The following is a 26,068-nucleotide window of genomic DNA, read 5'->3' as shown; positions in this document are numbered from 1 at the left end:
TTTATCACATAGACTGAAAATGAACCCGCGTGTTATTTGCTTGTGTTTTGTGTTTGACTCATTATTATAATTCTACCTGATTGCTTCGTCTGTGCTGATTGTGGACATTATCTTTACTTTTTACAGAGATTATCAGAGAACGTCAATAGACCTCCTGATACCCTGGATGATTTCAGAGTTGTCCTTAGCTCCTTTGTGGAGATCAGAGGAATGTCCTTCGAGGTGGAGCTGAAATGTTTGGACATCCTGGAGAGATACCGGACTCTTGCATTGTACCATATTCCAGTAAGTGCATTTCTCATCAACAGCTCAGATTTGAGCTAAGGGCACAAATGCCTCACTTGTGAATGAATAAATGTTTTCATTTTAAGACATTTGACAGACTTATAGTATCTAAGGGATGTCTGCACATTGTCGAGTCCCCCCTTCCCATATCAGCGTGGCCACTTTAAAGTGGACGTGTGGCGTGGGATTGGGGTCCCTTCAGTGCTGCTTTTGTGTTCTGCAAACTTATGAAGTCACAAATTCCTCACTGTCTCGGGAATCCTTGTTTCTTGTGAGAGATGCTCCTTGTTTTGTTGTAGGTAGCTAAAGAAGAGCAGGAGAAGGCTGACAAGATTCAGGAAGAGTGGGAGACTCTTTTCCTGGAAGCAGCACAGCTCGATCGCAACATGGATCGGAAAGGAGGCGTAAAAGAAACATTCACAAAGGTGATCTTTGCCATTAATGCTGAAAAACAGGTTCCACAGAAATGGAAAGGAACACAATTTAAACACTGTTCTCTTTAGGTTACACAACAACAAATTCAGGACCACACCAAAGAGACAGAGGATTTCTTACAGAAACTCCTGACCGAGGGGCCTGGGTCTGTTGGGGATGATCTTGATAAAGGTAAATGGATTGACATGTGTGGAGTGATGTCATGAAAATATTAACCTTTGGATAATTCAAATTTTATGTCAAGCAAGAAAATTGTGTTTTCCTTATCAACATACAAACTCATCGACCAGGAATGTGAACTTTTTAAATATTAGAACTTCTTCAGACTGCCTGCAAATGCTGTCTTATTTATTTCCCGTGAATCCTGGGATTATTTATCTAGAAAAAAAATAATCCTCTCCTTTCCTAGGATTGGAACTCATGGCCAAATTTGATAAAGAATTGGAGAGACTGGAAAAAAAGTCCCGGGAACTGGGCAGTGCTGAGAAACTTTTAGACCTGCCGGGAACAGTGTACCCGGACTTGGTGAAGGCACAGAATGATGCAAAAGCTATGAGGCAGGTCTATGAGATTTATGCAGCACAAAAAGTGAGTATCACCCTGTGTCTGCACAGGCACACCCGTGGTCATTCACAGGGACACCGTGTTCATTCACAGACACACCGTGGTCATTCACAGACACTCAGAAAGAGGGCAGGGAGGAAGGGGCTGCACTGCCCTCTGTCAACTGTTCAAAGCCTCTGCATGGAATAAGCTGTGCCCTGTGATTGGCCATCACTGGGAAATAATCTGAATGATGTTAGTGCAGCACTGATTTGTCTCCACAGAACCAAACACATTCTCTTAGCAGATGGGAGCAGGCTTCTCCCTGCCCCTGATAATTATTGGATGGCACTTCTTTACTGCATGAGGCTCCTGATCGTTTCAGTGGAGCTGCTTTTGGATATAGGATGTGTGCAGCTGACAATGGCTGTCTCAGGCATTGACCAGTTTTTAGGAAGTTGTATTTTTCCAGCATTAAAAAGCCCTGTAAATTATGCTCTTAAGGATGCTTTTCCTGTTCTCCATACTATAAATGTGTCTTGGACATGAAACTGTCCCTTCCTCTGTTTGTAAAATGCTAATACAATTCCATCTGCATCCCGACTGTCACCTCTAGATCCTACCGTGGTGAACAGATTGGTTTTTTTGGGGGGGTCAAAATATGACTTTTTCCTTCCCAGGCAGCTAAGAATGAATGGTCTCAGACACTGTGGATCAACCTGAATGTGCAGCTCCTCCAGGAAGGAATCGACGGCTTTCTCAAAGCCCTGCGCAAGCTGCCCCGGCCTGTGCGCAGCATGGCCGTGGCCGTGCAGCTGGATACCAAAATGAAGGCCTTTCGAGACTCCATCCCTCTGCTGCTTGATTTGAAAAATGAAGCTTTGAGAGAAAGGTTTGCTCTGATTCTTTGAACACCAGTATTTTACGTGGTTTTGTTAGAACTTTTTGTTTCCGTTCCGGGGGTCGTGCCACGTCCTGGAGTTTGGGACTTTATTTTCTGCTTAATGAATTTGTGTAACGACACCCAAGTGACTGCAATGGTTGGGATACTCTGTGTATTCAAAGTAGTAGTTCTTGTTTAAACATGGTTTCATTATTATATGTTAAACTACAGTTGGTGTTTTTACTGTGTCTGGTGGTTGGTACAATCAATGTGTCAATTTAAAACAGGCATTGGCAAGATCTTATGGAGAAAACAGGAACAAAGTTTGAAATGAAAACAGAAACATTCACTTTGGAGAACATGTTTGCCATGGAACTTCACAGACACAAAGATGTTATCAGTGACATTGTTGGAACTGCTGTTAAAGAGCTCGGCATTGAGAAGGTAATGTAGTAAATTATAAAATCCTAGTGAAATTGGAAAGGCAAGGATGACACCAGTCTGAGTTTTATCTGAGAGTTTCAAGTTGTCATGACAGTAAGTTTGGCCATCTTCAGGTAGCTGCCATGAAAAGGAGCTCAAGAGGGAGCAATTCTGTTGCCCCCATCATGTTTTCAAATAGGTCTTTCTTTACAAACCAGTTAGAAAATCTCTACAAAATGTTGTTGAATTAATTGCTGCATTTTTTTACTTAAGATTATTGTTGTCCAATTTTTGGAGATTGACAGATGCATCATTTATGCTCACATGCAGGGAATGAAGGAAATAATAGACACATGGGAACAGATGAAATTCAACGTACAAGAATACATCAAAGGCACTGAAAAACGAGGCTTTGTTCTGGGACCTGCAGAGGAAATTCTGGAGACCCTGGATGACAACAATGTCAGCCTTCAGAGTGTTCTGGGCAGTCGATTTGTGGGCCCTTTCCTTTCAGTTGCTCGCCAGTGGGAGAAAACTCTGTCCCAGATTGGTGAAGTAACTGAGGTAGGAGGAAAGTGCTGGATTGAGTAATTAGTTTTTATTATTTATAATCAGAATTTTCTGTTGTGTATTTTTTTGTTGTTGTTGTTCTCTGATGGTACCGTTTGATTCTTAGATCTGGATAGCGGTTCAGAGGAAATGGATGTACCTGGAGAGCATCTTTGTTGGTGGAGATATCAGGTCACAGCTTCCAGAGGAGGTCAAAATATTTGACAGAGTAGACAAAATGTTTAAAGAGGCAAGTACTTGACTTGTGATCAGCATGTTTTCATCTAGCACTGCAGCCACAGAAAACCATGATTTAAAACCTTTGATTCTGTAAGAACCTGCACTGCTTGTGCTGCTTGTGTGCTTTGTCACTAATGAAATATAATTTAGCATAACCTATTGCTGGTCAGTGTTTTCCAAACTTCCTTTTCTCCCCCTGCAGATCATGGATGAAACTGTGAAAGACCCGACAATCAAAACGTGCTGTGCGGTCCCCAATCGTCTGTCAGACCTCCATCACATCAATGATGTGCTGGAGAAGTGTCAGAAGAGCTTGAATGATTATTTGGATGCCAAGAGAAATGCTTTCCCGAGATTTTTCTTTATATCTGATGATGAGCTGCTGAGCATCCTTGGCAGCAGCAACCCCCTGTGTGTCCAGGAGCACATGATAAAGGTGCAGTGTCTGGCTTTCCAGATTTTAGGTGCTTTAAGAAGTTTAACAGACTGCCCTGTACGTGCTCCTAAGGGTGCACTGATGTTTTTTGCACACAAAAAGCATCCTGGCAGCATCTTGAATCAAATCTGGTCGATAGTCTGTCCTGGCCAGCAGCAGAGGAATGTTGGTGGAGGAACATTCAAAATACACCAGAATGATCTACCACTAAAGAACCTTCCTGTAGCTCCTCATAGATCTTTATTTTCTAGAAAAAAAAAAATCAATGTTATTTGGGCCTGATTATCTTGTTGATTACAGTTGGGATGCTGGGCTATGTGTCAGCATTTCTATTTGATTATTTAGGATCCATCTCCATTTCTCCTTAGAGCCCACAGACTCTTGTTTCAAGATGAAATGGAGCTGGACACCCTCACACCCTGCAATCTACAGCTTCTAAAACTCCAGTGAATTTCTTTGCTGGTGCCTTTTCAGATGTTTGATAACGTGGCCTCCCTGAGGTTCCAGGATGGGGAGAGTGGTGAGAAGATTGCAACAGCCATGATCTCAGCCGAGAAGGAGGTGATGGAGTTCCGCCAGGCAGTCCCTGCCGTGGGCAGGGTGGAGAACTGGATGACAGCAGTGCTGGAGGAGATGAGAAGGACCAACAGGCGCCTCACCAAGGAAGCCATTTTCCGCTACTGCGAGGACAGAAGCAGGTGACACACCCAGGGGCGAGGATGACACAGGCACCTCACGTGTTGTGGTGAAGCTGAAGCGATACAGAAAAATTAAGACTCACTTTTTTAATTCACACACAGTTTAACCTGTGTTTCTGTACGTGGAGGGATATGAAAAATGTGTTACCTCTCATATCTAATTTCCTAAATCTTGAGGTTTTATTTTCGGTGGTCTGTGCTCCTTATGTTTTTCTCACGATGAATTCCAGTTGGCAATTGTACACATGGAATAGGCAGCTTTTCTCTCAGAGTATTTCCCAGGCTTTTGAAATCCCACAGCACACCTGGGTAGAATTCTCTGCATCTCTGAAAAGTTTGGCTCGTATTGTAGTTGTTGCAGAAACAGGAAAATAGGAGGAACTTTTCGTTTGGTTGGTTGGTTGGGTTCAGTTTTGTTTTTTCTTTCCTAATCAGTTCCTTAAGATAAACATTCAGCCTCCCTCACTATGCATGTTTTCCATAGAGTGGACTGGATGCTGCTCTTCCAAGGCATGATGGTGCTGGCTGCTAACCAAGTGTGGTGGACGTGGGAGGTGGAGGACGTCTTCCGGAAGGTGAAGAAGGGAGAGAAACAGGCCATGAAACTTTACGCCAAAAAGATGCACCAGCAGATCGACGACCTGGTGACCCGGATCACGATGCCCCTGAGCAAGAACGACAGGAAGAAATACAACACCGTCCTCATCATCGACGTTCACGCCAGAGACATCGTCGATATATTCGTGAGGGACAGGTAAACTCACCCTGAGCCCACCCTGCTGAGCGAACACCCAGTGCAGCGATGACATGTCTGTGCTTTCCCCCTGTGTTGGGCAGCATCCTGCAGGCTCAGGAGTTCGAGTGGGAGAGCCAGCTGCGCTTCTACTGGGAGCGGGAGCCGGACGACCTGACGGTGCGACAATGCACCGGCACCTTCTCCTACGGCTACGAGTACATGGGGCTGAACGGGCGGCTCGTCATCACCCCCCTCACCGACCGCATTTACCTCACCCTCACCCAGGTACGCCTGTGTGTTCACCTGAGCCTTGCTTGGGCAGTAAGATACCCCCAGGGGTTCCCAGGTGGAAGGATTGTAGGAAAATTTATTTCCGGAGTCGAGAAGACTGGACTTAAAAGAGCGTTGCTGGTGTTTCAGACACCGGGCCTGGGGGAAGATTCATCCCCTGTTATTCTCAGGGCTTTCATCAGCCCTGGCCCCCCACTCTGGGGGGTGTTTGGCATGTCTGCAGGACTTGTCTTTTCTCATACCAGGGAGTGTTTCTCTGGAAGGCAGGAGGAGAAAACAGCTAAAACTGTCTTTGGGAAAGATGCCTCTTCCAGGCAGGAAAATCTCTCTAAGTGAAACAAGCTCTGATCTCCTCACCATAAATCTTCCAGAAGGGTTTTCTACCCTTACAAAGCCCTTGCTGCAGTTCTACACAATCACATCATTGTTCTGTTACCTCCTCCTGCCATCTCCCAGATGCTGATGTGAACACTGACATGCTTGAAATCAGCTGTGCTATCATTGCCTCAAAGATAATGTAGGATGCACTCACAGATTAGATTGAAACTTTTGCCACCAACCAAATATAAATTTAATCCAAGCCTTGCTTTGTTTTTTTTTGATCTGTCTCCAAAGGCTCTATCCATGTTTTTGGGAGGAGCACCAGCAGGGCCAGCAGGTACAGGGAAAACAGAAACCACCAAGGACCTGGCCAAAGCACTGGGCTTGCTGTGTGTAGTGACAAACTGTGGAGAAGGCATGGACTTCAAAGTAAGAGTTAAAGATCTGTGTCCTCTGATAAAATGCCACTTCCTGCTCCTTTTCAGTGCCCAGGATAAGGACATGCTCTGAACTGCTGCATAAGTACCTCCCTTAGAGATACAGTGCTGTTGGGTGATGAAATGTAGCAAAAAATGTCTATTTTGAATCAATTCCTGGTGGAATTTCAGGTGTTTTCAATCAAGGGAGCAATGTATAAATATCCAGAGGTTTTGCCCAGCAATTAGGAGTTTTAACACACTTCACATTTTTTTTTTTTTGGTGCTGAATGTTTTTATATATTCATTGCTGAGAGGTTTTTTTCTTGTTGTTCCTTTCAGGCAGTTGGGAAAATTTTCTCTGGCCTTGCCCAGTGTGGAGCCTGGGGGTGCTTTGATGAATTCAATCGCATCGACGCTTCCGTGCTCTCCGTCATCTCCTCTCAGATTCAGACCATTCGAAGTGCTTTGATGAACAAGTTGAAAATATTTCAGGTAAACATTAAAAAAGAAGAGCAATTGTGAAGGCTGAGCTTGGTTTGGAGGCCAATAGGCAGGGTTAGACCCCTTAATTAGATCAAAGGGCTGCTGCTTCTATAACTTGGCTGTGCTGAATATTTCAAACCCCACAGTATCTGCTCTGGGTTTGGAAGATGTTAAATCCTTGCTGATTTCCTAATCCTTTGCTTGGTTCTTCCTCTGTGAAGTGGGATAAAAGTGATCCTAATAGGATAATAGTAAGTAAGTGGGATAATAGCATAGTAGTAATTAGGGAGAGGAGTGACTTGATGTGGATTGTGAGGCTCTATTTGCTGCTGTTTATTGGAATTCGAAACCCTCAGATAGAAAATTTGATTGAGGCTTGGGAAATGTCCTAAAGTTTAGATCCAAGATCCATCATCCCACTGTTTGTGTCTGGATGACTGTGAAAACCTAAACATTTTACCACTTTGTCCTAAGTGGGTGCCCCACTATTGCTGTTTTTCTCTTTGAGCCAACAGTACTGCTTGTTTCAGTTCCTAATTCACATTGTTCTGATGTTCCCTTCAGTTTGAAGGGCAGGAAATCACCCTTGACAGTCGGATTGGCATCTTTATTACCATGAACCCTGGCTATGCCGGTCGCACCGAGCTCCCGGAGTCTGTCAAAGCTTTGTTCAGGCCCGTGGTTGTCATCGTGCCAGACCTGCAGCAGATCTGTGAGATCATGCTCTTCTCTGAAGGCTTCCTCATGGCAAAGGTAAGAACACATTACTGCTGCCCACACCTGTGCAACACCCCCACATCTGCATGGCCTGGGGTGTTTGGTTGATGGTCCAACTTCAATCTCAAACAGGTCCTGGCCAAGAAGATGACGGTGCTTTACAAGCTGGCCAAGGAACAGCTTTCGAAGCAACATCACTATGACTTTGGACTGCGGGCCCTCAAGTCGGTGTTGGTGATGGCTGGAGAGCTGAAAAGAGGATCACCAGACCTCAGTGAGGTAGATCTCCTGCTTCTTTCACGTTTTCCATTAGGAAAGGGATGTGTTTTACCCATCTGGCGTGGTTTGTCTGTTTTGGAAATAGTAGCATTAATGTTCCTTGTCTCATTATTTCACTTGGCTCTTACTGAGGTCCTTCGTGCTCTCTGCCAGCAAGTTGCCATCAGAACTAGAGTCAAAATAGGGAAATCTATGTAAAATGAGGTATTTTACTTCTTGTTGAGTCCAGGATGCAAATAGCCAGAGGAGTGTCTGTGAATGAACAGCAAAAGCCGGTTTTTGAACAGTGCTTCCAAAAACACCCTTTGTTGTTTCCTCGAGTAACTGATGCCAAGAACACATTCTCAGAACTGTGCTGAAATAATCAGGCACTACTTTTTACAGATGTTTGAGGTACCTCGCTTTGGATGATTGGTTAGCTGTTTGGTAAAGATGGATTTTGCTATGTTTTGTCCAGGAAGTTGTACTAATGAGAGCTCTACGAGATATGAATCTGCCTAAATTTGTGTTTGAGGACGTTCCTCTCTTCCTTGGCTTAATCTCTGACCTGTTCCCTGGCCTGGACTGCCCTCGAGTTCGCTACCCTGACTTTAATGATGCTGTGGAACACGTGCTGCAAGAACGGGGTTATGTGGTTTTACCAGTCCAGGTATAAAAAGTGTTGATCGCTTGAATGTTTGTTGTGAACATTGGGCTGGAGGTGCATTGTTGCCCTGTGGAGTGGCTCTGATATAGACAAACTGCTAATCTTGTCCCCAGAAGAGTCTCCTGAGTCAATCTTCATTTTGCAGGTGGATAAAGTAGTTCAGATGTACGAGACCATGTTGACCCGGCACACCACGATGGTGGTTGGACCTACCGGAGGTGGCAAGTCAGTTGTCATTAACACTTTGTGCCAGGCCCAAAACAAGTGAGTGTGGAATCTGCCACATGGGAATCAGGCTGTAAAATGGCCCAGACTGTGCTGCTCAGCCCTGGCTGCTCATGACAGGCTCAACAGCTGCCCAGAGGATTTGCTTGGATTAACAGGAGATGGCACTGTGTGATTTTACTGTGCTTTTCCTGCTGTCTCTTTAGGCTGGGATTATTGACAAAGCTTTACGTCCTGAACCCTAAAGCCATGAGTGTGATTGAGCTGTACGGGATCCTCGACCCCGTCACCCGGGACTGGACGGATGGAGTCCTGTCCAACATTTTCCGGGATATCAACAGGCCAACTGACAAGAAAGAGCGAAGGTGGGCGGTGAGAAATCCTCGTGATGCTTTTTAGATGCTGAGTTTTACATCAGTCAAAAATAAATACTTGATGCTGCACTGTTTAAAAGAGAAATCCCAAAGAAATAGAAAATATCCAGGGGTTTTTCTTCCTCCTCTGAGTTTTTAGCCTCAGGGAAATGATGCAGTTTAAAAGATGAGTGGTAGACTTCCAAACACCAAACACTCACACCACTGATGACACTTCAGAATTCTGAAATATTAAGGAAATCAGAGCTCAGGCAGTGCCCCGTGGCTCTTGTGCACAGGTACATTCTCTTTGATGGAGATGTGGATGCTCTCTGGGTGGAGAACATGAATTCTGTCATGGATGACAACAAGTTACTGACTCTGGCCAACGGGGAGCGGATCAGGCTGCAGCCCCACTGTGCACTGTTGTTTGAGGTAAGAAATCACTGCACCATTTAATACATGGGAAGGGTCAGAGACAGATGGGGCTTTAAAACCTGAAAAGCAGTTCCTGTGGCTGTTCTCTGAGTGTGTGATTATATTGTGTGATTATCCTGTAGGTTGGTGATTTACAATATGCGTCTCCTGCCACCGTGTCCCGCTGTGGAATGGTCTTTGTAGATCCTAAAAATTTGAGATATGAGCCCTACTGGCAGAAGTGGGTCCAAGGAAGAGAAAATGAGGTGGGAATTTCTGCACCTGTTCAGCAAGAATTTGTGTTAAACACTGAATTTCAGATAGTCTGATTTTCTGACAATATCTGATCCCTAGACCTGCAGCAGAGGCCTAAAGGGAATTCCCATCTTTTCTAACTCCTGGTTGTTTCTGAGAGGTGAAGAACAAAGAGTTAACAGTGAGATTGCTTGACTCCTTGTTTCTTACATGGAGTTTAAACACTCAGGTCCACAGGGAGCTGAAATAAGACAACTTACTTGCTGGTGAATGCTGATCTTTGCCTGATGAAAACCCAGTCCATACAACAGCATCCCTTTTCTTCATGTGCCCTGTCTTTGGTAGCAGTGATTCCTTCAGGAACAATCATACCTGCTCAGCCAGGTGTTGATGGGAAGTGCTGCTGTCAGGAAGTTGCTCTCCAGGTTTCTGTGTGTTGAATTCTTGTCCTTTTTTGTTCCTCAGCAAGAGAAAATGGACTTGAACCGTCTCTTCCAAAAGTATGTGCCCAACCTGATTGACATGATTGTGGAGGGAGTGGTGGATGGCAAACAGGGACAAAGGCTGAAGACCATTGTTCCTCAGGCAGATTTAAACATGGTAAGAAACGGAGAGTGAAGGCTGACCTTGTTTAACTAAAAAGAGAATGGAATGGTGGAGAAAGTGTAATCTTCCCAAAGAAAGCACAGTCTGTGCTGAAATGTGAGTTTGCTTGTGGTGAGCACCAAGAGACACAAAACCAGTCAGCTCCTGACAGTGCTCTTCTACTGTCCTTAATTCACACAGCAGGAGATTCAGCTGTAAGGACAAAAAAATCAGCAAACAAACAGCTGAAAACATGTGCTGGCTTTTCATGTTTCACCCACCTGACTGACAATTTTATTTAGAGTTTTATCTTTTTTCCAACAGGTTGTGCAGCTGACTGTGATGCTGGAAGTCCTGGTGGTACAGCCTGAGGATCCTGATGCTCTGGAGTGTTTTTTCCTGGAAGCTTTGTACTGCTCCTTAGGTGCTGCCCTTCTCGATGCCGGCAGAGTTAAATTCGATGAACAGGTTAAACGCATTTCCTGCATGTCCACTGCGAAGGATGACAGCACCCTGGCCAAGGCAGGGGAGCTGCCAGGTAGGATCTTGGCATAATTTAATCCAAACACCACTGATTATATTAGGAAAGAGTTTCCATGAAGGAAGAGCACTGATCTTCCTTCCAGTTTGCTTATCCTGGCTGCAAAATCCGCTCTTTGAGGGGCTATCACTGAAAACCACCTGGAGATGCTGATGCTGGATGACTCCCAGCTACTGCTCTGTCCTCACACAACAGTGCTTTTCTATGCCAAGCTGAAGAGATAAACGGTGAAAGGCAAAATAAAATGTGAAAGAAAAGCCATTGGAAGGTGTTAAAAAGCAACAGTGTGATCCAGGTGCTGGGCTGGGAGAACTTTGGTTAATGCCTTGGTGGGTTAATGACAAACAAACAGAACAAAGTGTTGCCCAGCTTGGTCCAGATTCTTCCCCTTCATTTTCATCTCATTCAGATTATTTTCTTGGGAGATAATTCAGTGTCCCAGAGAAATGGTAATTGCTTCATGGTTTGCAGGTCAGCTGCCAACTTTGTATGACTTTCATTTTGATGGATCTCAAAAGAAGTGGGTACCTTGGATGCAGCTTGTTCCTGAATATGTTCACAACCCTGAAGGGAAATTTCTTGACATTCTAGGTGAGTGTAAGATAAAATACAGTGATGATCTACCTTTTAATTTAATTTGTAATGTGTCACCAGTGAGTGCCTGGCACTTAACATGGGGTATCCTCTTTCTCTGCTGAAGGTCATTTACTCAGGTTCAATTTCTTGTGGAGGAACATCCATTTCTTGAATGTTCTTGTCATAGTAACAGAGTTGATGTTCACAGTGCAATAAAGGACTGAGGGAAGGATGAAAGCTTGTTTCAGTTCATAAGGCTTATTTAGGAGCCAACAATGCCTTCTACAAGCCAGAATAGCAGATGATTCACGGTTTGCTGTACCAGAAATTCTAGGAAAAACATCAGCTCAGTGGTTCAGATACTCAGTAGATAAAAATTCTGTTCTTAGGGCCATTGTTGGTTGTTACTTGAAGCATTGCATAATGGTGACAGGTGCTTTTCATAGTTCAGGACAAATGAAGGCCTGTTAATTTACAGTAATACTCCAGCAAGCACAGGTTAACTTCACTGACACAAGAGAGAACTCTGGGATCTCTGAATTTGCTCCTAATGCCAGGCTATTCATATGTAAAAAATTCATCTCTGGAGAGTTCTGGGAAAGTGCTTATGATCCAAATAAATCCAGATTATATCCTTGAAACAGGGATTAAATGGAGCTTAACCAAACCATGACCCTCCTATGTGGATGATAACTTCTTTTTTAATATATCTAGAGAAGATCTCAGTGATAAAAGCTGAAAGGAGTTGGTTAAGCAGTTAAAATTTTCTTTCAGCGCTGTGAGTCAATAATTCAGATGATGTCTTTGTGCAACTGCACGTTAATACTTTGAGAGTGTGACCCAGCACTATGCTGTAAATAAACTCCCTAGCTGGGCTGCATTTTGGTTTCACCAGGGCTCGTGTCCACTCTCTTTTGCAGTGCCCACAGTGGACACAACTCGCACGTCTTGGCTGCTGGAGCAGATGGTGAAGATCAAACGCCCAGTTGTCCTCGTAGGGGAATCGGGAACGTCCAAGACGGCAACCACCCAGAACTTCCTGAGCAATCTGGACAAGGACCTCAATGTATGTGGGAGGCTTTTTGCCTTGTTTATAAAGCTGCATTTTCACTCCTTGTCCTTGTGTTCAATCTGCAAAGGGAAGGGTGAATCTGGGGGCAACAAGAGTGACCTGAGTCCTGGGACTGCAACCTGCAGACCCAGAGTGTGGGAATGGTTTGAGAGTCCTGCAGGATCAGAGGTGCTTTGTCCTATTCAACCCTGTACCAATTCAATTTTATAAAGTAAAAACATGTTACCAAAGTGCTAGGAATGGAGTTACTTTTCTTTGTCATCTGTAATTCAAGTGAATAATGGACTGGAGGAGCATTTCCTGAACACCTGACAGTTTAATAGTGAAAAAACAAAGAACAGGTAAAAATCCATTCTTATCCACGTCCTCCCTTTGCAGCTGGTGCTGGTGATTAACTTCTCTTCTCGTACAACATCCATGGACATCCAGAGAAACCTGGAGACAAACGTGGAAAAACGAACTAAGGACACTTTTGGCCCTCCCATGGGAAAACGTCTCCTGGTGTTCATGGATGACATGAACATGCCCAAGGTGAGCTGCCGGTAGTTTGAGAGGTAGGATAGAAACATTTGGGGTGGCACTGCTGTGGTCCCTTCATCCACAGACCCAGTGAATCACAAGTGAAAGGGATTCGTGGTAAGTGCAGCACTGGATCCCAGCTCAGGATCCTCGGAAGGGTTGGATTCGTGTGCCAGAGGGGGTTGTTTCTGCCTGTTACAGTATTTGTCCTCTATTTAAGAGAGATCCTGTTGGGGTGCTGATGGACTGTGCTCTCACCCCCCTGATCCTGTACCCCCCAGGTGGATGAGTATGGCACCCAGCAGCCCATTGCCCTGCTGAAGCTGCTGCTGGAAAAGGGCTTCTTGTACGACCGCGGGAAGGAGATGAACTGTAAATTCCTGCGAGACCTGGGGTTCATCGCTGCCATGGGCAAGGCTGGAGGAGGCCGCAATGAAGTGGACCCTCGGTTCATCTCGCTCTTCAGTGTGTTTAACATCCCTTTTCCCTCTGAACATTCCCTGAACTCCATCTACTCCTCCATCCTGAAGGGCCACACTGCGGTAATTTCACTGCTTTTAAGGGGTTGCTCAGCTGGTTTCTTAGTTTTAAATAGACTTTTATTTCTATGTTGTTGCAAGACCTGAAATCTTCTGTTATCGAGGTTTTTTTTATATCTAGAACCTCATGTGAACCTTTCCTTTCCTCTTCTCTTTCTCAGTGGGTTTTTATTCTGTTTAAATGAGTTCTTGAGTAATATGGAAACATTCAAGTCAGCAGATAATTAATAAACCTGGTGCTTTTCATGGGTTGAAACCTGTGAATGATTTGGTTAAAGCTCCTGTGAGCACATACACAAAGATCAGCAAACTCTTTCCTGAATGAGTGTGAATAATTTGATATAATGCAATTAAACTGCATTACTAGCACCTGCAACATCAGATAATAAAAGAGCAGTTTAATTTTTTCTGCTGTGGAAATGTTCAGTGGAAATTCCTGTCATTGAGTTTGATGTTATCTTGAGCCCTCAGCAAGCTCCAGGGTGAAGATGGAGCCTGCCCCAAACATTTAAACTGCAGTGTTCATCCTACAGAGAATTCCTGACTGTATTTGAAATATTCCAAGCAGGTTGAAAAGCTGGGAAGCAGATTGGGTTTAATAGCACTGAGTTCTCTCTGGGCAGTCCCATGAAAACACCTCTTTTTCTCATGTTTGCAGACATTTACTGAGGCAATCTCAGCCATCTCTGACAAGATCACTCTGTGCACTTTGGAGCTTTATAAGATGATTATTAATGACCTGCCCCCGACTCCTTCCAAATTCCACTACATTTTTAACCTGAGGGATCTTTCCAGAGTCTACAATGGACTCGTTCTTACAAGTCCAGAGAGGTAAGAATAGAAAAATTATCTTCAGTGGTCCTACACTTATTTATTTGGGTGAATCTGGGTGAAGATGAGGTCTTTTGGTACATGACATCAGTCCCATTTGGTTACTTGTCATCAAACCTGTGCCACAATGAGAAGTAGAACACCCTGAATTGTGATCTCACTCTGGGGGACAAACACTGATGCATTAATCTTTCTCAAATAAGATATCTAGAGGTAAAATTGCAAGAAAATTACTTATTATGAAAAGAACAAAATCAAAAGAGCCAAAAAGGAGTAAGAAGGTGAGTGCAGTGTGTGGTCATTGTTACTCACCATATGGCCTGAGGAATTGTGTCAGCTCATTTGGGCACTGGGGTGTTTTGATGTTAATTCAGGTTTCAAAAAGTGACCCAGATGGTGAGAGTTTGGAGAAATGAGTGCCTGAGGGTTTTCCATGACAGGCTGATTAATGAAGAAGACAAAGCATTGGTGAGTAATTTCTCTCAATTTTTAGTAGTTACTAACTATTACTTTGGCAATTCATCTGCAACAGCAACACTCCCATCTGTTGGGCTCAGGTCTTGCAGTCCAACTGCAGCCTTGTCTGATCAGTGCATTGCTCATTAATTTAAAACATGACCCGTGGAAGTTTTTTTCTAAAATAAAGTGACTATGGCAGACTAAGAAATCAGATAAGGAAAGAAAAGTATCAGCTGGTTTGCCTGTCCAGAAAAAATTGGTTGGCAGCAGCACAAGTGCCAAAGTGTGAGAGCAGTGCAGGAGAAAACTCAGGAAAGCACTTCAAGTCAGTGTTTTCCTTCAGGAAGGGTTGTATCAGAATGTGACTGTGCAATCAAGTAGGAACAAGGATAAGAACTGAGTTCCTAAACAGAGGACTCAGTTTTGGCTGTTATGCAAACTGGAAACTTATATAGATATGCTTCAAATAACATCTTAAAGCACAAAAGAGAACGATGCCAGTTTTATACCCTGAGAATTAGGAGAGAAATGGGGATGAAGCCTACTCGTACATAAGCAACTTGCTTTGCTTTGGAAGTTGCTTAGAGGAAAAGAAGTAGATTAGGATGGCTTCAGATTTTTCTGCCCAAAACTTTCTCCTCTGACATACAAAGATACACCTCAGAGGGCTGTAGTTTTGGGTGTTCTGGTGACAGATTGATTTCATATCCTTCAAGGTGCAAGGTCACATAAAGAGCTTAGTTGAAGAGCATTTCACAGATGAACTGGAACATGCCATGAGGGATCCAGTTCTTTTTGGGGATTTCAGAACAGCACTCAATGAAGCAGAACCTCGTGTTTATGAAGATATCCAAGACTATGATGTAGCAAAAGCTCTTTTTCAGGTAATGCATCAGCTTGGAACTGTGCCTGAGTCTGTCCCTGTGCCTGAGGAGTGGGCAGGAGCCTGCCTCAGACTGTAGTAACGTTCTGTTCACCTCTCTCTGAAGGAGATTTTGGATGACTACAATGAATACAACATCAAGATGAGTCTGGTTCTTTTTGATGATGCTTTGGAGCACCTGATCCGGATCCATCGCATCATCCGCATGGACCGGGGCCACGCCCTGCTGATCGGAGTGGGGGGCTCAGGGAAGCAATCCCTGACAAGGCTGGCTGCCTACACAGCTGGATGTGAGGTGGGTGACCCTGTGTCCCTGCAGTGAAAAATGGCAAGGAAAGGAATACTGTGATTGGGATTAAATGGTGGGGGGATAAGTCAGTGAGTCAGGGTAAGATCAGACTGGCAGCTCTTCCCTGTGGAGAGAAATCCGGGTGAGGTGATTGCCTGGAGGTCCAAGATGATGACTGTGGGTGATCTGTGATTGGCACTGGGGACAGAAAACAAGGATGGGTTTGGCAATGAACAATTAACAGTCCCTAAGTACTGCTGTTGATCCTTCAGTGGACGCCAGCAGCACTCCGGTGCTGCTTGGAGAGCCTTGGGATTGACACTGTATTATATCAGACAGGGAATGTTCCTCTCAGAGCAATGTCCATCTGTGTCTTCTCAGTATGTGTTTTCATCCTTAGGTATTTGAGATCATCTTGGTTCGAGGATATGGTGAAAACAATTTCCGAGAGGATTTGAAAAATCTGTACCACAAGCTGGGCATTGAGGACAAGCCAATGGTGTTCCTGTTTACAGATGGCCACGTGGCAGAGGAGAGTTTCCTGGAACTCATCAACAACATGTTGACTTCAGGTGCCACTGGCAGCCTCAGTTACTCCTGATCTGTGTCTGCTTGGGACTCAGAATCTCAGCTGTGCCCTTGACAAGCTATTCCTGGTGCTGCCGTGTCCTCTGCTGCTGCAGTCACCTTTCAGTGCTGGCTGAAATCATCTTGGCCTCAAGAATGGCTCTCTGGCACCTTCTGCCAGTCATTTCCCTGTGTCTGGGCAGGCTGGGGGGTTCATTCACGCTGCAGGAGTCTCAGATTTCTTCCAAGGCTGAGGTGTCATTTCAGCTGCATTTACCCACAAACCCCCCTTGTGGCCAACTGGCTTTTGAGTGGCTTTCACCTGAACTGCAGCAACTGCTGATATAAATATTTATATATATGAGTCCTAAACTGTAGTTTAGCATCTTGTAGTGTGTGGAGCAGCTGAAAATGAGCAGCAACTGTGTGACCACCCTCTCTGTAAAAGTTCCTACACAATCTGATTTGAAAACAGATCTATTAAATCTTAACCCTTTTCTTGTTCTAGTTTTCCCTCTTCCTGGTCTGTCATAGGTAACTTAAACAGTATATTTGTCACAAGACTGAGAGAATGGAAATGTGAACTGATGGTTTGTAGACACTAATGAAGATTTTCTTTCAGAGTTAAAAGCACTTTACACTCTTGTGAAATTTTCTGTAAGTTACTGAAACCCAAACAAAAATACATCAGTTATTCCTCTAAACTCCCTTGGATCATTCTAATTATGGCCTTTCTATTTTCCCTGGGGTCTGTGGGAAGGAGGAGAAGCACAGAGAGATTAATTGGTTCATTCAAAACTACCCAGGATCATTTCTGCAGAACTAGTATTAAAATCTGACTCTGGTTTCTCGTCTGCCCTGTCCCCAGCCAGGTGGTTTTCTCTTCCTGGTTGTTCTCACTAACACTCTTCTGTCCTTGTGTTACAGGAATGGTGCCAGCCCTGTTTGCAGATGATGAAAAAGACTCCATCCTGAGTCAGATTGGTGAGGAAGCTGCTAAGGCTGGAGTGCACACAGCTAAGGAGAGTGTCTGGCAGTATTTTGTAAGCAAATGTGCCAGCAACCTTCACATCGTCCTGGGAATGTCCCCTGTTGGGGATGACCTGAGAACGTGGTGCAGGAATTTCCCAGGTATCAACTGCACTGTTTGGTCCCTCCCCTGTGAAATACGAATTTACAGGAAAGAGAAAGTCTCCAGTGGACAGAGAGGCCTAGCAGCTGAAGCCAAGCAGAGCAGAGCTCATGCCTGAGAAGTGCAGGATTGTTTTTTCCAGTTAATTACAACGTCTCAGGGAGCTTTATTGAATAGCATTTATCAGATCAGTTCATTTTCCAGCTGAACAGCTGGAAATCAATTGGTCATCCTCACTGAGCTGGAATTACACAGGCAGTGTCTGCAGCCTCTCCTCTGTGGTTTGCAGAAGGTTGTGTGGTATCAAATCGAATCATTCTGAAACCAGGACAGTGGTAAGAGAAACATTTCTGTATCCCAAACCACCCGAGCCTGGCAGATGTTGCCCTTCAGCAGGTGACTGAAAAGAGTCCTGGGAAATGGAAGAGGCACTGGAAAGATGCTTATGGGTGGGAATGCCAGCCCAGGCACTAAAATATCTTATTGCAGCTCCTGACTGTGGAATGGAAGAGCCTAAAGGATGGAACAGTGGGGTTGGCAGGACACGGGGACACAGCTCATTGTTTACTGTCAAAAGTAAATTCTGGTAAAAATTCTGATCAAAAGTGAATTTGTGGTAAATTCTGTTGCTAAGCAGGAGGCAAATAAGACAGATTTGCAGATTCTTGAGGCAAGTAAAGTTAATCAGTGGACTGCCTGTCAGATTGGGGGCCAGTTTTACCAAGGAATTTTGCAGATAACATTATCCTTTTATTTGAAGGTCTCGTCAACAACACTGGTATTGACTGGTTCCTGCCCTGGCCTGCCCAGGCCTTGTTTGCAGTTGCACAGTCCATTGTGGGTATGTGAGATGTCAGTATTTGAACCCCTTAACCCTTGGGACGGTCTAAGAAAGAAATTCTTTACTTTGCAGTTATTGTATAATTCACAACTTGTTACCCTTGTTACCTTGAGTCTAAATGAGGGATGCAAAATCCCTGTAAAAAAAAAGTCACTGGGTGGTAATTCCTTAATCAAACAGGTTTTTAACATTGCTAAACTTCAACTTCCCGGCTCTTTTTGCCCCAGAAAGCAGATTTGGGTTTGTGCCTGTCTTAGATGTACATGAGAAGGATGGTAATTGTTGTACTCTTTAAAAACCCCACACATCTTTGAAATGTTTTATTCCTTCTGCTCGATTTTAGGGAATAACACACGGATACCACCAGAGAGCTCCAAGTCAGTGATTGAGCACATGGTCATGGTGCATGAATCTGTGGGGGATTTCAGCAAGAGGTTCCTGGAGAAGCTCAGACGTATCAATCACGTCACCCCAAAGAATTACCTGGATTTTATCAGCACTTACACAAAACTGCTGGAGGAGAAAAATGAGTTCATTTTAGGTAAGGCTTGTGTAGATGTTTTCTGCTTTTTAATAAGTGATTTAAATATTTTAAAAACAAAAAAACCCTGCTGGTGAGAATCCCACATATTACCCACACTATGGAAAAATCCTGTGAGCAGCACTGTCTGAAATGCTGTGCTGGCATCTGATTTGGACACTGAGCCAACGTGCTGGCTCCATGTAAATGTTCAGGCTCTGTCAAATAGTGGGCTCTCTCCAAATCCTTTTGGGCATGAACTGAGCCAGAATCCCCAAACCAGACATTAACTCTGCTTGGGGAAGAGTCTGATTAAATCTGCAACCTGCTCAGCCTCACTCAAGCTTTGACATTCTTCCTCAAGCAGCAATTCCCATTCATACTTCAGTGGCACTGAATTGAGTGAAGAGGATAAAACATGAGTAGTGTCACATGGACAGCAAGTTGTGGCACTGGCCCCTGTGTGGCAGCTCAGGTGACATCACCATCACCTTGGAGGGGGGCTTGGGAAAGGACAGATCTCTCAGTGCCCCTCTAAGCACATTTCCCCTTGCTGAGATTGTGACTGGGTGCTGGGACACCACCCATAAATCATTTCTCCTTTTTTCCTCCCCAGCACAGTGCAAGAGGCTGGATGGGGGCTTGGTCAAGCTGAAGGAAGCTGCTGTGCAGCTGGCTGAGCTCAACCAGAAACTTGCTGAGCAGAAGATTGTGCTGACAGAGAAAACAGCTGCCATTGAGACTTTGTTACAGGAGATTGCCACCAACACAGAAGAAGGTGGGTGCTTTCCAGCTGCTGAAAGTGGTGGAACTGTAAACACAGGCAAGCTGGCAACACAAAGGCTCTGAGCTGATGGTGATTTCTGACTTTCAGCAAAGAGTAAATCTATATTAGTTTATATGTTCTGTATACAAACTGGAATAATTCATTTATGGCCCTGCCTTTTCAATCCCCAGCTGGGGTGAAGAAAAAACTGGCTGAAGAGAAAGCTATTGAGATCCAGGAGCAGAATAAGGTCATTGCTGTGGAGAAGGCAGAGGCTGAAGAAGCTTTGGATCAAATCAAGCCTATTATGGAAGCTGCCAAAATGGAGGTTGAGAAGCTTGACAAGGCTGAAGTTACTGAGCTCAGGTGACTCATTTGGATGTACAGTGGCATAAACTCTGGGGAATTCACTGAGAGACCCTTGTCACAGTTTTTTGGTTTCCTTTCTTTCATAATCTCTGGATTTTCCTCCCAATGGGCAGCTGCTTCACTGCCCTGGGGAAGAATGTCGTGGCTCAGGGTTCTAGGCCTTCCACTGTTGAAATCCTTTAGTATTTCATGGATCAGATTGTCTGAATACAAGAATTTGGAGCTTTTGAGTGGTTAATATTTTCTTGCCTGACCTGGGTTATCTTTTTCTCCGTGTGTGACATGTTTTATGTACAAGCTCCTGTCCTGCAGTGCCCCTCTAACAGGTCCTTCTCGTGTCTGGCATCTTGTGCTTCGTCTCCTCCTTTTTCTCTTCCACTGTCTCCTTCTCCTGTTTTCCAGATCCTTTGCAACCCCCCCCAAGCAGGTGCAGGTTGTCCTGGATTGCATTCTCATCATGAGAGGCTACAAGGAGCTCAACTGGAAGACAGCCAAGGCCATGATGGCTGACACGAATTTCCTGCGACAACTGTTGACGACGGATTTTAGGGCGATTCCCTGGAGCAACGTGAAGGCGATGAGAGGTGAATTCCTGATCTGTGTGCCTGGAGTGAGCACAGGATCTGGGTAATGGGATTAGCCACGTCAGCAGCAATCCTTCCAGTGCAGTTTGGCAGGGTGGGACTCACTCTGTGCTAAGGGACAGCACTGCCCACGGTGCTGTAGGTGTTGAGCTGTTGGGACGACTCGATTTTTCAGATTCAAAAACCTTCTGCTTGTGTTCCATCCACTTTAAACCTCACCCAGGGTCTTACAGGCTCTGCTTTAAAGCAGGCAAGGATAGCTGAGCAGACCTGCTGTCTCCTTTTAGCTGCTTAGAAGAATTAGGCCTCATCCATGTGCTGGCAGTGAAAAGGTGATGTCACAGAGTGGAAGGAAGAGAAGCTGTGGCTAAAGTTTAGGGACCAAACTTTGCATGTGCTCCTAAAGCTGTAACCCAGAGCACTTCCATTAAAAGGGGAATTCGAGTCTTGGAGCAAAATTGCACCTGAGTGCTACAGGGAAGACAAGCCATGAACCTCAGACATAATGAACAACTCCTGGAAACACTCCCTTTGTGGAGAAAGAACTTGAGAAAACACTGGGAATATTGTGCTGTGTTGTTACAGCCCAGTAGGTTCATCCTAAAGTCAGAGTCTCTTTAATATTCTGACAAAGGTTTCATATTGGCTGTCACAGCATTGGCTGGTGTTGCTGGTGGGGAAAGCTCTTTCTTTTGAGGATTTCTCACTGTTATTCAACTCAGCTGCAATATTTTTGTGTTTGCCCATTTAGCTCTGTTAAGGAATCTCAACACCACCTTTGCTGAAATGGAAGTCATCAGCAGAGCAGGACTGGGAATGCTGAAGTTTGCTGAGGCAGTTGTGACCTACTGTGATGTCGTGAGAAATGTCAAGCCCAAGGAAGAAAAGGTAAAATTTAGTGTTGGATTCAAGCTCAGGGGAGGCTGGAGCAGGATCCTGATGAAAAAAGATGATACTTGACTTGTCAGACTGCCCACTTCTCCTCCTGAAGTGCTTGAAGAGAGGTGTTTAGGCGAGCTATTGCAGATGGAGTGAGGCAGGTGGTCAGTCAGAAATGGCTGTGTTGTGTCATGATGTTGGGATGTGGGTTGCCATCCATGCCAGTGCTTGAAGGAGGAGGGAGAAACATGTTCAATTGGAATTCTATAATCTAACATGTTTAGAAAAACAGTTTATAGGTGTCTACTAAAACCTCCCATTTTGTCAGGGGCTGAGAGTCCTGTGGTCACTTTGAAATATATGTAGCCAAAAGAAATATGAGAACTTAAAACTCCTCTCCAAACCCCTTCTTTCCTCTGCCACTCGTGTTTCCTTCAAACTGTGATGCAGGTGGCAAGGCTGGAACGGAACTACCTGATGAGTAAGAGGGAACTGGAAAGGATACAGGCAGAGCTGGTTGCTCTGCAGGCTGAGCTTAAAGCTTTGGATGACAAATATCAACACGCCATAAAAGAATACCAGAAGTTACAAGAAGAAGCAGAGATCATGCAGAGAAGATTAGAGGCTGCCGACAAGCTCATCGATGGCTTGAAATCTGAGAACGAGAGGCAAGTCTGGGTTCAGAGAGGGACGTTTTTGCCATCAGAGGGTCGTGTGTAAGGGATAAAATCTGTCAAGCAGAGACATTTTTGGAAATGTCACTTCCTGTGGTGTTTGATGCTGAGGAGAGCTGGTATCCATTCTAAGCTCTTGAAAAATAATTCAGATTAGAAGGAAGAAGGTTCAGATCAACCCAGTGTCTCTGGCCATTGTAACAGTGAGAGAACAACTGATTCTAAATTTGGGGGTCTGTCTCCACCTATACCTAAAGTAGCAGCAGCTGGAAATTCTGCACATAAACCCCACCTGTCTGGTACAGACTGACTCAAGATTCCCTTCTAACTGTCCCAGGTGGACAGAGGAATTCAAGGAGTTAGAAATCCGCAAGGTGAAGTTGCTTGGAGACTGCCTGCTTGCTGCTGCCTTCCTGAGCTATGAGGGAGCCTTCAGCTGGGATTTTCGTCACGAGATGATGTACAAGGTGTGGCAGGAGGACATCTGCTCCAGGGAGATCCCGTGCAGTGTACCCTTCAAGTTAGAAAGCCTCCTGACTAACGAGGTGGAGATCAGCAGGTATGTCCAGTCAGGAAACCCAGTGACTACTGAATGGGAGATGGTAAAGTGGGAGGCTGGAGCTGAGACCGGAGCACAGAACTGGCAGATGGTGGGTGGAGGTGCTCAGCCATTCCAGACAGAGAGAATCCCACTTTCATGTCGAGAGAAGGAGGCAAATTGTTTTCCTTCTGGTTAATGAAGGCCATTTGTTGTGACAAACCATTGCACTTTACACTCCAAGGACATTCACTAAACTCAGACACATATAATACCAATTTTTGGAAATTTTTAAAGGAGTTATCTATAAAATGTGTCCCCATAACCCAACAGGTGTCTTTCCATTGACTTAAATGAATTTGGTATAAAACCCATGCCCAGATTGCCCATGTATCAGCTCCTGCACAATTACCCACCAAAGGCTACAGTATTTTGAGTAGTGTAGTTCCACTCACACAGTGGATCAGGCTGAGCTCTGACACTGTTCTCATAATCCCACGTTTCCTGGTGTGTCTAACAGTGTTCCCAGTGAATTGCATCATTTTACTGACAGATCAAATGTGCTGCTCTCCTGTGGAGATTTCATCTCAGCCTGGTCTTTGCTCTGCTCTGTTCCCAGATGGGTTTCCCAAGGATTGCCTCCAGATGAGCTCTCTATCCAGAATGGCATCCTGACAACATATGCCAGTCGCTTCCCACTCTGTATTGACCCCCAGCAACAGGCACTGCACTGGATTAAGAAGAAAGAAGAAAAAAATGAGCTGAGGGTAAAGATAAAAGATTGTTTTACCTCGTTACTGGTGGTTTTCAAAGCTGCATAAATCCCTGTCACCTTGAATGGGGAACCAATTACAGAATTATAGAATCACAGAATGGTTTGGGTTGAAAGGGACCCTCTAGTTCCATGGACAAGGACATCTTCCACTATCCCAGGTGACTCCAAACCCTGCCCAGCCTGGCCTTGAACACTTGCAGGGATGGGGCAGCCCCAGCTTCCCTGACCAAGCTCTGCTGGAGCCTCACCACCCTCTGAGTAAAGAATTTTTTCCCAGTATCCCCTGTAACCCTGCCCTTTCAGTTAAACCATTTCCCCTTGTTCTATTGTTAAATGGCCTTGTCCAAAATCCCTCTCCATCTCTGGAGGCCCCTTTAGGCACTGGAGGTGCTATAAAGTCTCCCTGGAGCCTTCTGTTTTCCAGGATGAACAACCCCACCTTTCTCAGCCTGTCTGTACATGCAGAAATATTCTCACCAAAAGATTGTGAATTATCTCAGCTCCAGGATGGAATTTTCATGTAGAACAAGAAACAGTCAGAGGCACAATCAGAACTTTGAAGACTCGTTCTCCAGATGGAAATAATTTTCAACTAATCAGAAAAAAAGCACCTTTACAGTTTTGTACAAGTGCAGTTTATATCATTTGTGAGGGGAAAGACAAAAAAGCAGCAAAGAGCAAACTTCAGTAGTGCTGGCAGCTATTGCAAAATAATAATGGTCAGCAAACTGAGTAGTGCTTCTCCTTCCCAATCTTCCCATTGTTCTCTTGCAGATGGCTTCCTTTAATGACCCAGATTTCCTTAAACAACTAGAACTGGCCATAAAGTATGGAAACCCTTTCTTGCTGCACAGTGTGGATGAATACATCGATCCTGTGATCGACAATGTCTTAGAGAAGAACATCAAAGTTGCCCAGGGACGAGCATTCATTGTCCTGGGGGACAAGGAGATTGACTATGACAGTAATTTCAGATTCTACCTGAACACCAAATTAGCAAACCCAAAGTATTCCCCCTCTGTGTTTGGCAAAGCCATGGTTATCAATTACACAGGTGAGCTCAAGGGTGGGTTTGGTAACAAAGCAGGGATGGTGCAAATTTAGGGCCTGGGCTGTTGTCTGAAATCTCAGTGAAGCTCTAAAAAATTCAGTCTCCCTTGTACTTATTTATAGTACTTTAATAGAGAATCCTTCTCACTTCTCTCTTCTAATCTGCAGCTGAGATACAGATCTCTTCCTGCACCTGGCAGGTGAGGATGCTTCGGTACAATTAAGATATAGAGTCATTAACCAAGTCACTCTAGTGAATTGCTGAAGTTTTCTGAGATGCTGGAGATTCAATATGCTGTATAAAAGCTGTCCTGTGTTTAGAATCAGAGTGTGCTGTGTCCATGTGTTGTACCTGCAGTTACCCTGAAGGGCCTGGAGGATCAGCTGCTCAGCGTCATCACGGGCTTCGAAAGGAGGGAACTGGAAGAGCAGAGGGAACGGCTCATCCGGGAGACAAGTGAAAACAAAAACCTGCTGAAAAATCTGGAAGACACTCTCCTGCATGGACTGACATCTTCCACAGGAAACATGCTGGACAACGTGGAGCTGGTGAAAACCCTGGAAGAGACAAAATTCAAAGCTACTGAGGTACCAGCTCTGGGCTTTTTGGAAGGATACACACACAGCCTCTCCTTTTTTCCCTGTGCTTCCCCAAACACAGAGAGGCAGGCACTGAGCAGCTCTGATTATTGGGATATAATAGATCCCCTCTGGATCAGCCATTGCAGGTGTATAAAATGCCTGTTTCACAGGTGATCGAGAAGCTGAAGCTGGCTGAGACCACAGCAGCGGATATCGATGTCCTTCGGGAAGGCTACAGACCGGCTGCCAGGAGGGGAGCCATCCTCTTCTCTGTGCTGTCAGAAATGGCCCTTGTCAACATCATGTACCAGTTCTCCCTGGTCTCCTTCTTGGAGGTTTTTGGGTTCTCCCTTCGGAAATCCATGCCCAACCCGATTCTTCCCAAGAGGTTAAAGAACATCATGGATACCCTGACTCTGAACACCTACAACTATGGCTGCACAGGTCAGGGCCATCAGTGGGGGCTGAGACTGTGAGGGGCAAAAAAAGGCTTCAGTTGGTTTTAGTAAAAGAGGCAGATACCAAACAGGGAATTCCCTGATGGTCAGAGCCCAGCACTGCTCCTGGGTCACACTTCACTCCTATTTCTGTTAAAGAAACTACACACAATAATGATGTAAATCCTGCAGAAATGCTTTTCTTGATGCAGTTACAAAGGTCAATCCCAGCTGTGGGGCTCACAGGGGCTGTGTGGACTCTGCAAACCTGATCCAAAGCCCCACCTTTGATCACCCTGATCACAGAATCATGGAATCCTTAAGGCTGGAAAAGACCTGTAAGATCATCAAGTGCAATCATCAGTTAAATGATTTTTGTGGGGTAACCAGATCATAGAATCATAGAACGGTTTGGGTTGGGAGGCA

General features: G+C 44.8%; 1 protein-coding gene across 1 annotated transcript in view; it reads left to right on the top strand.

The window, feature by feature from the left end:
* The window catches only part of DNAH10 (dynein axonemal heavy chain 10), a 48,295-nt gene that overhangs the window by 13,170 nt on the left and 9,057 nt on the right, over positions 1–26,068 (top strand). Inside the window, exons 20-64 of the mRNA XM_027878526.1 lie at positions 127–285; positions 585–710; positions 789–891; positions 1,130–1,308; positions 1,944–2,155; positions 2,434–2,590; positions 2,900–3,133; positions 3,246–3,368; positions 3,561–3,794; positions 4,269–4,492; positions 4,977–5,246; positions 5,330–5,513; positions 6,135–6,269; positions 6,599–6,751; positions 7,307–7,495; positions 7,592–7,738; positions 8,196–8,387; positions 8,530–8,648; positions 8,816–8,974; positions 9,262–9,397; positions 9,523–9,645; positions 10,100–10,234; positions 10,544–10,757; positions 11,232–11,351; positions 12,257–12,402; positions 12,787–12,939; positions 13,209–13,469; positions 14,125–14,297; positions 14,672–14,765; positions 15,473–15,640; positions 15,746–15,934; positions 16,329–16,500; positions 17,423–17,626; positions 18,388–18,468; positions 18,812–19,009; positions 19,605–19,766; positions 19,946–20,120; positions 20,526–20,707; positions 21,459–21,595; positions 22,037–22,254; positions 22,598–22,819; positions 23,418–23,565; positions 24,348–24,627; positions 24,982–25,211; positions 25,376–25,649. Of these exons, the coding sequence (XP_027734327.1) occupies positions 127–285; positions 585–710; positions 789–891; positions 1,130–1,308; positions 1,944–2,155; positions 2,434–2,590; positions 2,900–3,133; positions 3,246–3,368; positions 3,561–3,794; positions 4,269–4,492; positions 4,977–5,246; positions 5,330–5,513; positions 6,135–6,269; positions 6,599–6,751; positions 7,307–7,495; positions 7,592–7,738; positions 8,196–8,387; positions 8,530–8,648; positions 8,816–8,974; positions 9,262–9,397; positions 9,523–9,645; positions 10,100–10,234; positions 10,544–10,757; positions 11,232–11,351; positions 12,257–12,402; positions 12,787–12,939; positions 13,209–13,469; positions 14,125–14,297; positions 14,672–14,765; positions 15,473–15,640; positions 15,746–15,934; positions 16,329–16,500; positions 17,423–17,626; positions 18,388–18,468; positions 18,812–19,009; positions 19,605–19,766; positions 19,946–20,120; positions 20,526–20,707; positions 21,459–21,595; positions 22,037–22,254; positions 22,598–22,819; positions 23,418–23,565; positions 24,348–24,627; positions 24,982–25,211; positions 25,376–25,649 (7,894 nt within the window). The remainder of the gene's footprint in view (positions 1–126; positions 286–584; positions 711–788; positions 892–1,129; positions 1,309–1,943; positions 2,156–2,433; positions 2,591–2,899; positions 3,134–3,245; positions 3,369–3,560; positions 3,795–4,268; positions 4,493–4,976; positions 5,247–5,329; positions 5,514–6,134; positions 6,270–6,598; positions 6,752–7,306; positions 7,496–7,591; positions 7,739–8,195; positions 8,388–8,529; positions 8,649–8,815; positions 8,975–9,261; positions 9,398–9,522; positions 9,646–10,099; positions 10,235–10,543; positions 10,758–11,231; positions 11,352–12,256; positions 12,403–12,786; positions 12,940–13,208; positions 13,470–14,124; positions 14,298–14,671; positions 14,766–15,472; positions 15,641–15,745; positions 15,935–16,328; positions 16,501–17,422; positions 17,627–18,387; positions 18,469–18,811; positions 19,010–19,604; positions 19,767–19,945; positions 20,121–20,525; positions 20,708–21,458; positions 21,596–22,036; positions 22,255–22,597; positions 22,820–23,417; positions 23,566–24,347; positions 24,628–24,981; positions 25,212–25,375; positions 25,650–26,068) is intronic.

The sequence above is a fragment of the Empidonax traillii genome, unplaced genomic scaffold, assembly GCF_003031625.1.
Source record: "Empidonax traillii isolate 1590-97213 ecotype Southwest subspecies unplaced genomic scaffold, ASM303162v1 scaffold43:size1863611, whole genome shotgun sequence".
NCBI classification, from domain to species: Eukaryota; Metazoa; Chordata; class Aves; order Passeriformes; family Tyrannidae; genus Empidonax; species Empidonax traillii.
The sequence above is the reverse complement of the archived record's forward strand: the minus strand, read 5'-3'. Positions and strand labels throughout refer to the sequence as shown.